The 17,635-nt window shown below is 40.5% G+C and overlaps 1 protein-coding gene across 1 annotated transcript; it reads left to right on the top strand.

The window, feature by feature from the left end:
- The first annotated feature begins 13,296 nt into the window (after positions 1–13,296).
- MCHR1 (melanin concentrating hormone receptor 1) lies at positions 13,297–16,901 on the top strand. Its single transcript, XM_053471906.1, has 2 exons — positions 13,297–13,378; positions 15,867–16,901. The coding sequence occupies exons 1-2, from the start codon at positions 13,297–13,299 to the stop codon at positions 16,865–16,867; spliced, it is 1,083 nt and encodes a 360-aa protein (XP_053327881.1). The 3' UTR covers positions 16,868–16,901.
- The last annotated feature ends 734 nt before the right edge of the window (positions 16,902–17,635 follow it).

Below are 17,635 nucleotides of genomic sequence, written 5' to 3'. Positions count from 1 at the left end.
TGCCAAAGTATGTCTCTTATACCACATTATGAAAATATAAATTCACAAACATATTGGAGCATCTCACTTTTTTACCGTACCTATTTGTTTCCCTTATTACGATTTGTATTTTTTATTTTATTTTGTTCCTGTGTATTTTTAAAGAAAATCCAGATGTCATTTCAAGACATGCATCTAGATATATGAAAACGGTCACCTCCAGAGGAAATATATTTTGCAATAAAATTCTGTGTATTTGAGTGATTCAGATGGTTGACCCCCCCAAGGACGCAGGTGAAATAAATGAGAGTTGGAACTCGTCAGCTCCATTCTTCTGTATTTGAGTGTATGCAAGTTGAGCATTGGTTTTTGAGAGTGCGATCCCAGTGTCCCATTAAGTAATCCAATCAGCCAAAGTCTATACTAATAATAATTGTGAAAATATCTTCACGCTACCATCGCCCCAATGGGCTACTTATCCTATAATTCAAACAATTTATTATATTACAAGGGACGGGTCACTATTATTATTATATTAATGCTAGCGGTGCAGCTGTATTGGTCAAAGTGATTTGAAATAAGCACAGAGTGACCCTAGGGCATTTCTCCACCCCAAAGCCCTATTTTACAGGTAAAGTCCAGCTGGAGTATATGTTTTCTCCTCACCACATGTGTATATTGGGGAAATTATTTACTATAGCACTTTAATTTAGTCTGTCTTATTAAAAGATGCTCATGTTCAATGATATAAGCCAATCTCACGGCAATTACTACTACTACTCCCTAAAGAGATGTTATTAGACGCGTCTACAGAGACGACGCATCCGGTTTCATTAAACAGAAACTATCGAGATAATGTATGTAAAATTAAAAAAGAAAAAGCGTTATGGAGAAGTGGATTTGCTGCTGCTACGTAAGGCAAACACGTTATTGCGTTTGAAATTTTATTCTCTCTATCCCAAAATCATTTATAAAATCCAATAATTCAATAAAATTTTATAATTCAAACTAGGATTAGACATTTTTGGGGTAATTTACTATAAAATGCACAGAAACAGAGCATCAGACTCCGTTTGTTTCGCCTGAAGCTATACTCTCCAGCCTCAGACAGCTTCCACTAGTTGAAAAACATTGTTCCGCTTGGGATAAAACTTTGATCTTCTTTGATCTGTCACAAAAAAGCATATTATAGCTTTGACATGAAAGAGAACTGTCATAGATAACCCCCATTCTCACTTTTAACACCTATATATAACATTGCGCGTCTCCTTTTTCTTTCCGCTCAATGACTCTTTTCTGCCGTTTTGTGCTGTGCTTGATGTCATCGTTCTTCCTCATCGTGTTTAAATAGCCCCGCAAGCCTCTTTAGCACTTATTGGGTTAAATCCATCTTGTTGCGACAACGTTTCCAAATTCCCCAAAATTGCACTCGGCCAGAGTCTTAAAGATGAAAGGCAACGCGAGGACTCGGTAAAAACAAAATTGGAGAGTTTGTCATGCTGTAGAAATAAAGTAACGGTCTGCTGTTAAGACTCACAAGGTCAAAACAATTTAAGACCTGCTTTGAGCTCTGCAAATTCCCCTCAGCGCAAGCTGTGTTGATGTAAGAAACGGTACTTGACCGATACAGAGAATTATCCACCTGCTAATCATCAATCTTCATTGTGCAGTCTTGCTGTAGAAATTCACAAACGTTTACAGAGTGGGTGATAGATAAATAGAGCAGCCCCCCCGGCAAAAGTGATAGAGGATAATATAGTTGGGGAATTGAAACATGCATGGGATGGCCGTCAAGCTGTCCTCAATCCTGAAGACCAAGGTCTGAGTCGCTACTCCAGGAAAAATAGGCAGACTAGATTGGTTGAGCGGTCCTTTCATGGCGATTGGGGTGAGACATATAACAGACAGTTTTTCCTTCCCTAAAAACCCAAGCAGAACAAAAAGTCTGGAGAGCAGTAGGAAGGTGAATCTTCTCAGGAGTTGGTGGCGGTCAATCATCGATTCTATGGTCACTAGAAGGAATCTAGGTTCCTCTGGGTTGGAGGACCCTTTCCACCTCACGCCTTTCATCTTCTCAAAGAAAATTGGGCAAATAATTCCTGCTTTTGGAAGAAGATGAAGTGGTTGTCCTTTTGGGGGTATGTCCTCCAGTGTTGGCCATACTGATAATAGCACCGGAATGATTTTTCAACAGATTTACAATTTTTCATGGATGGAAAGACTCCATATTAACTTTTGTGTAGTATGAGCGTGATAATTTCTTCACATATAAAGTTATTGGACCAACAGAGAAAGCTTTGTAGGACCCCAGACGTGTCTTGGTTTGTATTATCTCAATATTACAATAATTTCATTTGATCTATATATCCTTATTTTAATAAACCAAATGGTCGAGAGGAAGTAAATATTTGTTTCTGAAGATTGAAATGTAACCAGACAACGTAACACATTTTTGGAAGAAGCAAGCAAGATGTGATGGAGACACTTACTGTATATACAGAAAAGTGCAAAAGGATGTTTCCAAGGAGGACAGACAGTCATAGTCTCAGATATAAGCATGTTTTACTTTACTGAAAGGGTGGTAGCAAAATGGGACAGCTTCCCAACTGAGGTGGTAGGGATTAATACAGAGAGGGAATGGAATCATGCATGGGATAGGCATATGGCCGCCCTGAAAATAAGACAACACCAGGGACCGAATAACGGAGGTTATTACGGCGGGAAAATGGCAGGCTAGATGGTTTTGACGGTTCTTATTCTGTCTTTTTATTTGTAGCAAATTACAATAATGGTTTTGATTTTAAACAATACCCTTTTATGTCTTAAAAATCCTTCCTGATAAGTGAAATAATTAGTCAGCTAGAACGTGAAACTTTTCCTCAAAAAAGAATAAGCTGTTTTGTGCCAACCAATGTATTATCAAACAATGTACTAATTGGCCCCGTATAAGAAATTGTTCACTTGTTTTCATGCGAAGTTGCCTTTAGATATGCAGTCGAACAGATGTCGGGCATTAAACAAAAGAGCCTCCGAATAAATTAAAAATCTGACTAAACCGTCGTCTGTGGTCCCAGTGAAAACCATGTTAATTAGTAATGAACCATTTTCCACTTTTCTTTCCCCTTTTTTGTCACCTAATGCCATTTCCGTGATGTAGTTCTAGAAGTTTTGAAAACAAATGATTGGCACATTTTAGGCTTCCAGCTGTTGCCAGGATTCGTTTCTTCCTATTGTTTACATGGTTTGTGCTTTCCGTGCGCAGTCGTTGAATCCCTGAAGGAGCTCTTGTTCTTAAAGCTCTATCATCCTCAGAGTGTCTTCAGATAACTATCCATGCGTCGACACAACAGGCCTCCATTTAAATGGGGATATGAATACACATGTGAGCACCCTGTCCTTATCCATACACAGGTGTGCATACAATGGACTCTCAAATGCCTCCATTAGACAGTCTTGCAATATAAAAGCCACAGTGAGCGTTCACATGAGATCCCACATCCCCCACACCTCCGACAACTCAGTGCCAGTCATCAGGCCATGTTTACTCGGTTACAGTGAGTCAGCCTGGCTCTAAGTGAGTGCATTCAATGTACATTGTACATTCACCTTAAAAAGCCGCACGGAACCCTTGCACACAGGCTGGGCTGCGCAGGCATGGAGTTTGCGTTAGAAGGACTTTAATTTCTGGACATTGCATCGTCTCTGAGTAGGATTGTCTTGGATGTTAGACAGGTCTCTGGTCACTCTAGCCTCAACTAGGCTATCAGGGAAGAGTATTTTGCACTCAAACAATCAGGCTCGGACTGACCATCAGGCACACTGGGCAAATGCCGCCTCATACTCATCTGTAAGTATAAAAATGTAGTGTGTGTGTGTGGCCGTGCCTACAAGATCAGGCGGCCACTGGTCTTAAAGTCCCAGGGCCACTTTGTGATCAGCTGTGAGATGTATTAGGTAACATCAACTCCAAAGAACCTTTAAACTGTGTAGCTACAGAGACGCTGATTTGCGCAGGGCTTTGCCCGTCTATCCTGATTTCCCGCTAAGCTCTACCTGGACAATGGGATCCAGGACCACAATCCTCTATGCGCATGTGCAGTATGCCTACTACGGTTTGAGTGACACTCTACCCCCCACGCTCCGCACCCCGGCACAGAGGGTAGAAGTTGGGAGGGATGCTTCCCCAGTTTAGCTGCTTCTCTCCAGCAGCCGACCTGGTGGTGGGTACATTGACGTGGTTGCACCTGTAGAGGAAGGCCAGTGTAAGCGGGTCGGGAGGTCCTGGGTTGCTTGCAAGGAAAATAACAGTGGGCGTGATGGCGGAAAACCCAGCATCCTTCAAGACGGTGTTGGAGCAGTGTGCAGGGCCGGCCCTACAATGGAGCCGACTGGGGCAAGCGCTCTTTTTTTTTTTTTAAAGCGGAGGAGAGAGATAGAGGGGCGCCGAGTGGTTTTCGCTTACCCGCTCGGCGCCCCCCTCTCTCTCCTCTGCAGCGAGTCTCCCTGTTCGGTCCCGGTGCCGGCTTGTAATGCAGAGCGCCGGAAGTCACTTCCGGCGCTCAGCATTACAAGCCGGCACCGTGGCAGAGGAGGGAGACTCGCCGCAGGACTGTTTAAAGGTAAGTACCTTTAAACGGGGGGGGGTAGATAATGGCGTCGGCGAAGTTTAAAATGCCGCCCCCCGGCGTCGGGGGGGCGGCATTTTAAACTTCGCCCCAGGCGGCATTAAGTCTTGGGCCAGCCCTGGCAGTGTGTGATAAGAAGGAACCTGAGATACATTGCTTGCCTCAGAGGGGTTCGCTAATTCTTCATTATGCGTAAAGGAGCTGGCAGGACAGCGGTTCTCTGCTGTAAGTGGGGGGCAGATACACGTTTTGTTTTTCTAGACATGAGCTCTATCTCGGTGCTTACCCCGCTGATTTCATGCTGAAGACCCTGTGATCCCATTTTATGGAGAGTTCCACATAACTCAAAGTCCCTTACCTCCTTCTCGCTAAACCTTCTACACCTGTCAGAAATTTATGAAGGATTTACGAATACATAAATGGGGAGGAATAACCAAGCAGATTTAGAGGGCAAGAAGCTGTTTTCTTTGCTATTAGGAAATTGTGGATGTCTAATACACGTATATAGCATCAAATAACCGATATACACAATTACACGGGTGCTGAATTATTAAAAGTAGCTTTTAGGAAAATATTAGATACACTTTAATGAAAATGAAGGTTAAGTATTATAGATGTTAGAGCACAAGTATGCGACGTTACAAGTGAAAAGCTCAGCGGGCCGTAGAAAAGGCAGTTTCGTTTTTGATTACACAAAATGATTCATTCTGCTGCACACTGGTAAAAGTGGTGCAGTCTCCATAGCAACCTATAGAATGATCACTCTTTCAACATTTTGCACCAAAATCACTCTTTATATATAATTTCCGTAGAGACAAAATGTAGCATCTGGACAACTTATCACATCGGAATGATTTAAAAAATCTTCTCAAACAGCAATTTTAATGAATTCTTCCCCAATCATTTTCCATAAGAGATGAATCGCTGCTATAAAGACGTACAATAACCTCAACATATGTATGGAACAACCCAATATTATCCATATGTCTCTAGAACAAGAACATTTTACAGAAAAATAGGGTTTTGGATATTAAACCGCTTGTTATTTCTTCACCATTGCATTTTCACACGTACGTTTCTTTCTGTCTACCCATAAAACCTCCGAGATGATATTTCTACAGATAATTTATTTAGATTTTCTTCCCAGATTTCTCAAGATTCTGGAATTATCGTAGTATTAAAACTGAGTGCTTTATTTATAGGGAATGGGTTATAAAAGTTCTCTGAAATAAAAACCCAGAATTGCATAAAACATCAGAAATTATATTTCTCTAAGGTCAGTTTGATTTATTACCTATATAAAAGCTGGATATATTTATTAACCGTTTGTGGGCTGGACAAGTGTATATTTCTTTGTATTCTGGAGAACGTGAATACATCATAATGTGAATATAATATCTCTTCCTTACAGAACTAAAGTAAAAATATATTAATGACATGTGGCCTATGCTACAAAGAATTCTTGCAATCTCTGTTTTGATGAGAAAAAAAAAGTATTAATATTAAATGTTAAGATGGCTATGGAGAATTGCAACCGTGTTCTGTGTCTGCTACAAAGAGGGATCTGATAAAAGGAGTCCTTTCATGAGACCACAGTGTTGGAGATCATTCCCACAAAACAATAAAGTAGAGAACATTGTAGCAGGCGTGAATTCAACCAGACAACATTGTAGAATAGAGATCAAGACCAAGAAGAGTTTATGGTGCTAAAATATTCATCAAATAACCTTGAAAAGAGATAATCAACATTAATTAACATTTTTTAATGAATGTATTCTAGTGCAGTTGCACTTTATTGGTTGATGACGCACGATCCCCCAATGGTCTCCCCGGGACAAGTTCCGCTTCAGGAGTTAAAGGTCTTCCCAGGGGCTGGGAAATAGGTGGGCGAGTGGGTGGAATTTGGGCAGGGAGCGGGTTCAATCTGGGCAGGTAGCGGGTGGAATCAGGGCAGGGAGCAGGTTGAATCTAGACAGGGAGTGGGTGGAATTTGGGCAGGGAGCGGGTTCAATCTGGGCAGGTAGCGGGTGGAATCAGGGCAGGGAGCGGGTGGAATCTGGGCAGGGAGCGGGTGGAATCTGGGCAGGGAGCGGGTTGAATCTGGGCAGGGAGCGGGTGGAATCTGGGCAGGGAGCGGGTTGAATCTGGGCAGGTAGCGAGTGGAATCTGGGCAGGGAGCGGGTGGAATCTGGGCAGGGAGCGGGTAGAATCTGGGCAGGGAGCGGGTGGAATCTGGGCAGGGAGCGGGTAGAATCTGGGCAGGGAGCGGGTAGAATCTGGGCAGGGAGCGGGTAGAATCTGGGCAGGGAGCGGGTAGAATCTGGGCAGGGAGCGGGTAGAATCTGGGCAGGGAGCGGGTGGAATCTGGGCAGGGAATGGGTGGGAATAAACACCACTAATTGAAAACACCAACTTGAGCCCCATCACGAAACCTGCTCTGACAATATTCAGTTAATGCTATCAGATAAGATGTTTTCTCTTACTGCAACTCACTGTTTAGTGAATCAATCCCTCTACCAAGCTCTTATTCTCGCACCTATTTGTCTCACCCATTCTATTGATAACTTCCCATTACGTATCTCTAAAAATGAGAGACCTCCGTGGTAGCTCCTCGTATTTCCTACTTGCCTGTGTAAAAATTCCCGCATGGCAGCCTCCATCTATGATTAATTAAAGAGACTCCCCCTTTAATACACAGACAGAGCCACGGGTATAGAATCCCATGGAATAATTAAAATAGATTTTCCACTGAATGATATATGTTACCCAGTGACGTCAACCATGCGCTAACTAGACTGCTGCGCTCCAGCTGCAGAACAACCGGCGACTGGGGATTAGAAAAAACTTACGCTGTCCAAGGTACTGAAGAAGAAAAATGTTCTTCATAGCATCCCCCTACTGGAAGAGGGTTGATAATTATATTATATACATGCGCTTTAAGGGGAATTTATCATCATTTCATCAACTTAAATGGCATTTAATTAACACAGCTTGGTTCAAGTTAAATCTTTTGTCTCATACATATCCCAGCATTAAAAATAAAAATGCTTTTTATTTTTAAAATGAAGTAATTTTATAATTCTTACTGCCGGAACACGTCTTAATCTTCAATCAATTTCTGCAGAACGCGATCAAGATCGGTAAACTGTGTGTCAGATGTAATTAGCTTTCCAGAATTTTCTTATTAGTATTGCAGAAGGGTAATGGGACGAGTACTAGAGAGAAGTAGCGTATACGTTAATGGATCAGACGTGATGTCAGAGCTAGGTTGTGATAATTTATAATTCCCTAGTAACGATGTCAGAGCTGTTCTATAGTAATTTATAATCCATGAGATGATGTCACCGTGGAACTTTCACTGTAGAGGTGCTGATTGGCCCGTGCTATCACTGATTTAAGCAGACAGGGTTAAAAGTTTACTGCCCCTGACACCCCCACTAGACTCTATGGGCACTTTAACCCCTTTGTGACCAAGACTGTTTTAACATTGCTGGTGTGTTGGTGTTTAGCTGTCATTTTCTTCTTCTCATTTACTATGCCTAAACTAATTATATATATATAGAATTTTATTTTTTCTTCTTTGCCAATGAAATGCCAAGGAACATTATTAGATTTTCCTGATTGGATGTTGCCGTTGTAACAACACCCCCTGAGTGAAGGAAGCTTCTGCCAGGGAACAGCAGCACCATATTGAAAGTCAGTATGTCTCGATGTTGAAGCATTGCAGCAACACTGTTTGAGCGAAGAAAGGAATTGTTGATCGCTTTCTAAGCTCTGTTAACCCCGTAACGTACCAGGCACGTCAATTGGCACAAACTATATGATTTTCAGTGACATGTTTGGCACATCAATTGTTGTCAAGTGGTTAATATGCCGCTGCTGCTGCCCTCCCTCAGAGTGTGGCAGAAAAACGCTGGTTGGCATTGAAAGCCGCTTTTGCCACATGCAGGGAGAATACATCACTGGGACCCTTTAACACTTTAACTAGCAGATTGTTCCATGATCTGTAGAAAGCACACGCATGCACACACTCTGGTTAACCTTTCTAACATTTTGATGACACGCTAAAAATCCCTTAAAAAGATCTTATATTTTGGGTTTGCAGCATTGTTATGCATTACTATTTCTATTATTTTTTTTAGACATAACCTCATTTCCGCTGCTGATTTGTAGCTGAGACACGCCTTATAGAAGGCTGGAGGTGTGTATGGCAGTGAAAAGGGGGCAGGGCTAGCTGCACATTAAGGCGGGGCTTACACCAGTTAGACAATGGTGTGGGTGTATCCTGGGTGTGGAAAGTTTTTGTTCCAGAATATTTTTTTTTTAAAACAATGTATATTTTTCTTTTAATTATAAAAATAATGAAATATGTTGTGTTTAAATAGAAAATGTTACTGGTTTCATTTTAACTGAAATGTGCTGATTAAATGTAGGGTTTTAACTGCAATATAAAAGCTATAGCTTAATATGCTGCAGTAAACATTTCCATCTGAAGAAAAGATCTCTGATTTACAGCTTTTTCTGTGTTAGCGCAATAAAAGGTCTCAAATTACACATTAGACATTTTAGAAAATATTTTTTACCAATATTCTTACAATGGGTTTTATCTACGCTTAACTTGAACAAACAGAATAATTGCTCCAAAAAATAAAGAATTTGTACTGGATAGAACAAGATATCCTCTCTAGAGGGAAAGATTGAAAAAACAACTAATTGGCTGTCTGTGGAATTTATGTAACCGAACCACTTCAAAATATCAAAGGAAGCCGTGCACTAGCCGGTAATTAAAAGACCGGGCGCTGTACAGTGGGGAGGCAAGTAAAATGTGTATTATAACTAAAATCCTAGATGAGTAAGGAATACATGAAGAAACATCCACACCAAAAATGTGATAACTCGAAATGTCATTGATCTTTCACCAGTTTCCGCAGTTTCTACTTGTCCCCAGAGTTGTCCCCTGGAAAAAAATAAGTTATTTTTCAAAAGCAATTTCTTTTTGTTTAAACCCCTTAGCGACCAATGACGTACCAAAGACGTCATTAAAAGATGTCCCTACAGGACCAGTGACGTACCTGGTATGTTGACTGTTCCATGACCGGAGCAGTCAGTCCACAGCAGACATGATCACTGCTACAGCCAAAAGAACTGCCTTTGGCTCTGTTCTCTCCTTTTCCTTTTCATGAGCTGGGGAGAGACAGAGAATAGTAAGAAGCAGTGATTCCCTGGGTCCCAATACAAACCCAAATCTAACATCAATATTTGTACAATTCCTGACACATGCACAACGGGATCTTGTAAATCACATTTTGAAGTGTGGTCAGGGCATACTATAATGTTATTTGACTTCAGACATGATTACTGTTTACATTCATTCATTGTGATCGCTGTTTTGTAATTATCAAATAGATCAGTATATTTGGTGTGTTTGGATTAATATGTTTATTCTGGTGGCATTTGACGTCAAATGTTGTTTACAGCTAAACATTGAATCCTCTAGTTTTCGACTATGGCCTCTTCGCCTAACATTTCTCCTTCTTTGAAATCCCCTCCTGTACTTTGATAGAGCCAAAAGCCGCCAACCTTTTTTTTTATTTTTATATAAAAAGCTGTTTTAAAACCGTATAACAAAAGGTTTAAAAAAAAAGCCAAATTGTATTTTTTTTTCATGTATCGCTTCTGTTTTGCTCACCATTCTTTCTTATTGGCTTAAAGTTTTTATCTGCAATTACATTTTATGTTTCCTATGAAAGCCATAGAAATGTTCTCATCTGGAAAGTGCCCCTGTAATTTTTATTTGCACCCTATAAGAGATTTTATGGCTGAATTATTTGATATATTTTGTGATGCTCATTTAAATGCAGGGTAATGTCATAAAGTTGACTTTTATAACAAACTCGTGCAATATCCTGCTTATGGTTTTGTTTTCAATATTTCATTGAATGGAATCACAAATGCTTTGGATTGTTAGTGTCTGCGGGCGTTAATTTTAGATGAATATATATTATTTAATATTTCAGTGACTATTATTGTTAATATTTTCGCACCATATTTTATTATATTTTTATTTGTTTAAGTCATGTTTCTCATAATAAGTTGCACATGTCGCATTAGTAATATATATAGCCCAACAATATACAATGCCCAACTTTTTTCGCCTACCTCCAAGATTGCCAGCTGGCAGAAACTGCCCACCCTCTCTTCAGTGGGTACTGGTTGGTGGGGGTGGGTTTTGAGTATTCATTTCAGGTGTTGGTTAAAAATGGGTTGCTTATGTATTATTTTAATAACCTCCTTTGGTTACACGGGTTCTGTGGGGCCACTGAGCTGGCGTGGTTGCGTCTAATGGTCTGGGAGTTTAGCATTAGATTCTGGGGTGGGTTGGGGCTTCATGCAGGTTTTACTCGGAACCCGGAAGGAAGTTTTTGTAATGTATTATGTGTAGCATATTATCATATTTAATGTTATGTTACTTTTTGTTGCTTGTCAATACACGCCGTGGCCCCTTTGTTCCAAGGCCTGCCACGCATGGTGTCTTTATCTCAGGGTTGGGATGAGAAGATGACACTCAACGATATGTCTAACTAGCTACAAAGCTTATATAAAGCCCTGCCCAATGGCCACACCTCTAGCCACACCCCTAAAACAAAGGCACTCCTCATTGGTCATTTGAAGTGTCAGGAGGTCCACCTTTTTATACGCCAGTAAATAGAGATATTCCACATTTTTTTAAGCCTCTGGGCCTCACCAGATTACTATTTTTCCACCTTTCCCTACCCAGTGTCTCTCCCAGTCCCATGTCCAAAGCATCCACATTTCCAAACACCATTGCCATTAGAGCGGGGTGGAAAATGTTCCCCACGTCCTTTGCGCTACAGGCATGGTGACATTTATGTCACGTGTCTGCATGGCATGTCACAATACAAGTGACATTTCGGGAAACAATGTTATATCAGCAGGCAGAAAAATCATCAAGCATGCTGTCATTGTAACTTACGTCTACTACAAACTGGGAAAGAGCACAACTCCGGCATTTTTAGATACGCAAGTTGCTTTAACTCTTAGTACGCCAGCTGGCTATGTACCTTGTATGCAGTCCCCAACCTCTGTAGAGTAGCGGAGGCTGCTGATTAGCTCCTGGGCGAACCGGCAACCACCTTACCATCTAATTTCCCCCCGCAACCCCTCTGAAATAAACAGAAAGACCCACCAGCAGCTTCTCTTTCTATTGAAAAGATAATAGAAAGCCTCCCAAAACCCGTTCTCCCCAACTGAATAAAAATAGAAATTGAAATCAACACACAGAACATAAATGCTAATTCATTAATACATTCCTTTTTATGTATTAAAGCAAAAAAATGGAGTTATGAGCTTTTGTTCTGTTTGTATATTTAGCATGATTACATTATTCAACCCATTCCTGTGCCTACCCAATACTATATTGTGTACCATGTACATCATGAGCTGCATATGTAATCTCCGTGTATAACTACATCTATACGATACATTTACTAGAGCGAGTGGGGGCTTTTAAGAAAATTATTCACCTTAAGTTACTTTTACTGTTTGGTTTATAATTTATGGAGAAATTACATTTTTTGGAGGTTTTTCTTTTCCTTATTTTTACCTATAGATCACGTAATATATCTTTGAATAGTTTAACTTGTCCTGAAAAAAAAAACGATGGAAATGTTTCCCGTAATTGTGTATAAGATTGTCGTCTAAATCCCTGTAAAGTGGACAGGGAAAAAGGTTTCTTTGACCCGTGGAACTCAAATAGTTAAAGCTGCAGCCAAGTGGTCAGCTTGAGGTGAAACCGAGTGGCGGTGGCTTATTGAGCATAACAAGAACTGTAGCCTAGAGCAATATGATCCCAGTGGAGCCTGGAACTGGCTGATTATCAGATTTGGATGGAATCTGAGAAGATGTCCTAGAAGCAGAAGAGCTCCATCAGCAGATCCATGTGTCCCAACCTTCCTTCCAACCAAACACACAGAATTTGATTAAATTACTAAATATCCTTAGGAAGTGAATGCAATCTCACAACCAGACACTGTCTACAATAAACCAGCCATCCTAGTGACCATCATCCCTGTAGAGATCCTCCTGTGATTCCTAATCTTTCAGCAGTAGCAATGCCTGCCATTTCTAATAGCTCTGGTTCCAGAAGAAAGCAGGCACGGGGCTAATTTAACCCTTTTCTTCCCTGTGGAAGTTCACAGTACCTTTCATTGACAGCTGCCAAAATTAATAGGTGCAGAGATGCTGCCCAACTTAATTAAAATGGGTGATTAATCTGAAAGCTCATTCTGCACCAGTTTCATGCTATGGGAAGAACTGATACTTTTTTTTTTCATCTTCTGAGCACTGCAGTGTTTTCCAGCAAACATTTGGATTGCACTGCATGGCACCCTGACTGGCACTCCTATATAAACAGGGGCATGCTTATAAAGACAGTTGGCAGCTATTAAGAGAATGGTGTCACTTTAGCCAGGGGGCGGTGCAAGGAATATTATTTTATATTCTGTGATTGCAGCTTCTCCCAGGGAAAGAAGCTTTGTGGAGGGGGAGAGAAGAGACACCAGGATTTCCTCTGCTCTCCCAGTACATTCAAGGTGATGAATCAGGCAGTGACATTTGGTGACTCAAAGATAAGGCATCTAATAAAGCCAGTCCAGGGGCTCTCCCAGAAAGCATGGATTTACAGGCACAACCTGGGGAAGATATTCATCTCCAAGACAACACTTCACGGATATTCCACAACTTTTCTTCTTTTGGTGAGTTGAAATGATGAAAATCCCGATTAACCTCTTGTTTGCTGGTTTGTACCATTCACAAGTGGCTTTGGAAAACAGATTGGATTGATAATAGACAGCAGCATACAGACACAATATAGATACATAATACACACAGCAAATAGACACATTTAATGTGTCAACACATAGTCATACATATATACATACCCACGTGTATTCATGTGAATGGACACACACACACATGCATATATAATATATTCAATTACCCATCAAAGACAGTTTGGGGAGTTGCATATGTATTGCATAACTGCATTCTGGGGGTTACATACTCTATATGTCTATATATGTATAGAGATATCCAATAGAGAGCTTTCTGTATGTATAGTCTGATGGAATAGGGCATGCACACCTGCAGACATAAGCTTCCAATACATACATTTATTTGTACATCTTACACTGGGCTTTTGTGATCACTCTTTTATGGGTTTATGCCAAAACTGATATTTTTTTGAATTAACTCAATGAGATTACAAAAAGAAATATATATATATATATATATATATATATATATATATATATATATATATATATATGGCTAGACTGGTTTCTTTCCTGCTATGTGGATGGCAAGCTAGTGTGCAGCTGTGATAATTTGCCTAAAGAGTAAAGTTTCTTGGTATTTGTAAGAAAGTGCTTTCTATTAGTTACTTGATGAAAGGATTTGCAATTAACTGTAGAATTTTTAAGAGTAATGGCTCATATAAACCAGGCACTTGAAGCCTCTAGTGGTTGCATTGATCTTGGAGAAACACATATCCCTTGGCTTTTCATAACCTTTTTTAACAGACTGTCATACATTGGCTTATAATATAACCCTATGGCATACACAGCTCTTTAAACATCAGACATTCTCAATCTGAAACACATGTCAAAGTGACTAGAATGAACAATCTTTTCATAATGGAACCAAGTGCTGAAGATTGAAGCCTCTGGTTACCAAGTCAACTAAACAAGTTTTTTTTAGGGAATTCTATGTATTGCGTTACCATTGAATCAGATTAAGAAAGCGCCTTGTATACTGTTGCTTGCAGAGTTGCAGAGTTTTATGTGAAACAGTCTTCAAAGATGCCTGACCTGGCCGGTTTCTGGCACACCAGCTACGCCAGGGGAAATATACTTTTCTTAGTTCTTTACAGATATGACTAGACAAGTTAAAATCATCCAATATGAGTCCCGCTAAGGTACGAGAATATACAGTTAGATCCCAGGACTACTGTGCATAGCAGACACAAGTAAATAAAAATGGATTGTACACCAAGAGGCAAGACCAGGCAGTGATTATGTATAATATTGAAATGTTAACCTAAAAAAACAGCAGTAATGCATGGTGCCTATGCAGCAAATGGAATAAATCCCAAAATAAACAACTTGGATGGGAGAAGGATTGGAAAAGGGATATAACAGAGGAGAGGACATCAAAAGGGGGGCAGGGAATAGTTTTGGTTTTTAATCTAACACAAATCACTAGGAGAGAATGTTTTGAGCAATCAGAAATACCCCAAAAACAGGTTAGCATGACCGTCCCCCTAAGCGACTGCTTAGAGAACTATTGATTAATAGTCCTCCTCGGTGTGCAGAAATGGTAGTTTCGTATCCTATGGTTATCCTGTTGTTACACATTTGCTTAAACAAATTATACGTATTTCCTTCTGTGGTTTGTTTGCGATTAAAGCCATTATGTAAGCAATACTCCTATACATTTTTGAGTAGGGTCCTAAAAACCTTTAGCCCTCTCAGATAATTCTCCCTCAGTTCACATTTCTGGGTTTTGTGAAATCACCATTGCGGTACTGCAAAGATCAGCTATACTATGAACAGAAGATCAGATGTATACACCGCAGGCTGTACAGAAGGCTCTTTGCTTTGAGTTTCCAAAGAAGTATCTTATCAGGTGTAACGCCCGATTTCCAGGCTATATTTATTATTATTATTTTGTCTTGAGGAAGGTAGATACATTTGAGCCCAAGCCACCTTAGTACCTTAGTAACGTTTAACCTGCATATTTGGAATTAAAAGTGAGGAACGAGACACTTCTGGTGGCACACGTTCTTCCGATGAGAGCAGCTCAGGTAGCTGTTGCTGTTGCAGGTGTAGCTGTCACCTTTGCAAACCTCTCCATGATTACCCTTGGTGGTTTATGATATTTTTTATCTTTGCACTTAAACCAAAGAGATAGCTGCGGTGCAGTAGTAGATAAAATGGTAATGGAGGACACAAGAAATGTGCATCATCTCATGCTTCTCTCTTGAGTGTTTAATTATTGGAAATTAAGCATTCCAGAGGAGTTCTGGATTTACAACCAGACATTTAGAGGTGCCGTATGTGGGACATTAAGTGCATTTTATATCAACATTATCATTAAAAATGTATTTAATTTGAGCTTAGTGTAAAATGTCTTGTCGTCTAGTGGAATATGAATATTTGATTACATATCTTCTTACTTTTACAGATCCTAGCAGAAATGTCACCTACGCTAATGTCATAATGCCAACAGTTTTTGGAATCATCTGCCTGCTGGGTATAATTGGCAACAGCGTTGTCATATATACTGTTTTCAAGAAGTCAAAATTCCGTTGCACCAGCAGTGTTCCCGACATCTTCATCATCAACCTCTCGGTGGTAGATCTGCTCTTTCTTCTTGGGATGCCTTTCTTAATCCATCAGCTTCTTGGCAATGGGGTTTGGCACTTTGGAGAGACCATGTGTACCCTCATCACAGCTCTGGATACCAATAGCCAATTTACAAGCACCTATATCCTCACCGCCATGTCTATAGACCGCTACCTTGCTACAGTCTATCCATTTACATCGGCAAAGTACAGAAAGCCACCGATAGCTATTATGGTGATCTGCATTCTCTGGGTACTGTCCCTTTTAAGTATTACACCTGTGTGGATGTATGCTAGACTAATCTCTCTGCCTGGAGGAGTGCTGGGGTGCGGAATAACTCTTCCTAATCCGGAAAGTGATATCTATTGGTATACTTTGTATCAGTTTTTTTTGGCATTTGCCATTCCATTTGCTGTGATCTCATTGGCATATAGAAGGATTCTGCTGAAAATGGCGACATCCGAAGCTCTAACAGCTCAGAGGAGTTCAAGAATCAGAACAAAGAAAGTGACCAGGACAGCTATAGCTATCTGCTTGGTATTCTTTTTTTGTTGGGCTCCATTTTATGTCCTCCAGATAATTCAGCTGGTCATGAATCAGCCCACGTTAGCCTTTCATTACGCTTACTGCGTAGCAATCAGCATGGGTTATGCGAACAGCTGTATTAACCCCTTCATCTACATCATCCTGTGCGAGACCTTCAGGCGTAGATTCATTGTCTCCGTACGACCTGTAGAAGACCATCCACAGGGTAGGATCAGGATGAAATTCCGCACGGATCCACCTTCCGGAAGCGGGCAGCCTCTACTTCAGCTTGTTCCTGTCTCCACCGGCAGCTAACCGCTCAACATTGTTAAGAATGTAAATGTAACATTTTAGAAAAGCATTATACTATAAAAGCATGTGTTTTGGGATGACGCCAGGTCTTCAGCTGCTTTTCTCCAGTACGCCCCATCAAGCTTTGTTGACGTACTGTTCCTTACATCATGGATAAGTCTTATGGACCACAAAACTACAACCAGAATGTATTAAGATTTTACATTGTTTTAAATCAAAGCTTAAACCATTCTGACTCATAATGAATGGCGGATGTTTATAGAAAGTGTCTCAGATGCTTGCTTTTACGTGGCGACAGGTAATGTTCCTCTGGCCAAATGAGGTAAATGCACTTTACTAAGCACTTGTACATAGCCCTCCGTGACTTTTTATTCTCTGCATGTTGGAAATCTAAATTAACCTCCACAAGAACCCAGTCCGGTTTTGGCAACTGTTTTCATCCTGCGATTCATCAGCTCTGTGAATTCTAAAGCTCCATCAGAAGCAAGACAAATTACTATTGATTTTGTTGCAGCTGGTCAAAAAATATTTAGAAGTGATTATATTTTTCGGTCACGGCATGATGATGGTTTATCGGCTTTCCAAAGCCAGAAGCGACGAGAGTTTGTAATAAGCCTACAACAAAGCCTGAAAACAGTCCGGCAGTTTATCAAGAGAACAATTAGACAAGAGAACAGGTGAAGTTGTATTTCTGGCGTGTTGTAATAACCGTCAATTGGTGGCCAAAAGGCTATCATCTTATTTCATATGAAGACAGGAGAAGAAAGCTGT

This window comes from Spea bombifrons, chromosome 7 (genome assembly GCF_027358695.1).
Source record: "Spea bombifrons isolate aSpeBom1 chromosome 7, aSpeBom1.2.pri, whole genome shotgun sequence".
NCBI classification, from domain to species: domain Eukaryota; kingdom Metazoa; phylum Chordata; class Amphibia; order Anura; family Pelobatidae; genus Spea; species Spea bombifrons.
Note: the sequence above shows the minus strand (reverse complement) of the source record. Positions and strands in the feature narration are given on the sequence as shown.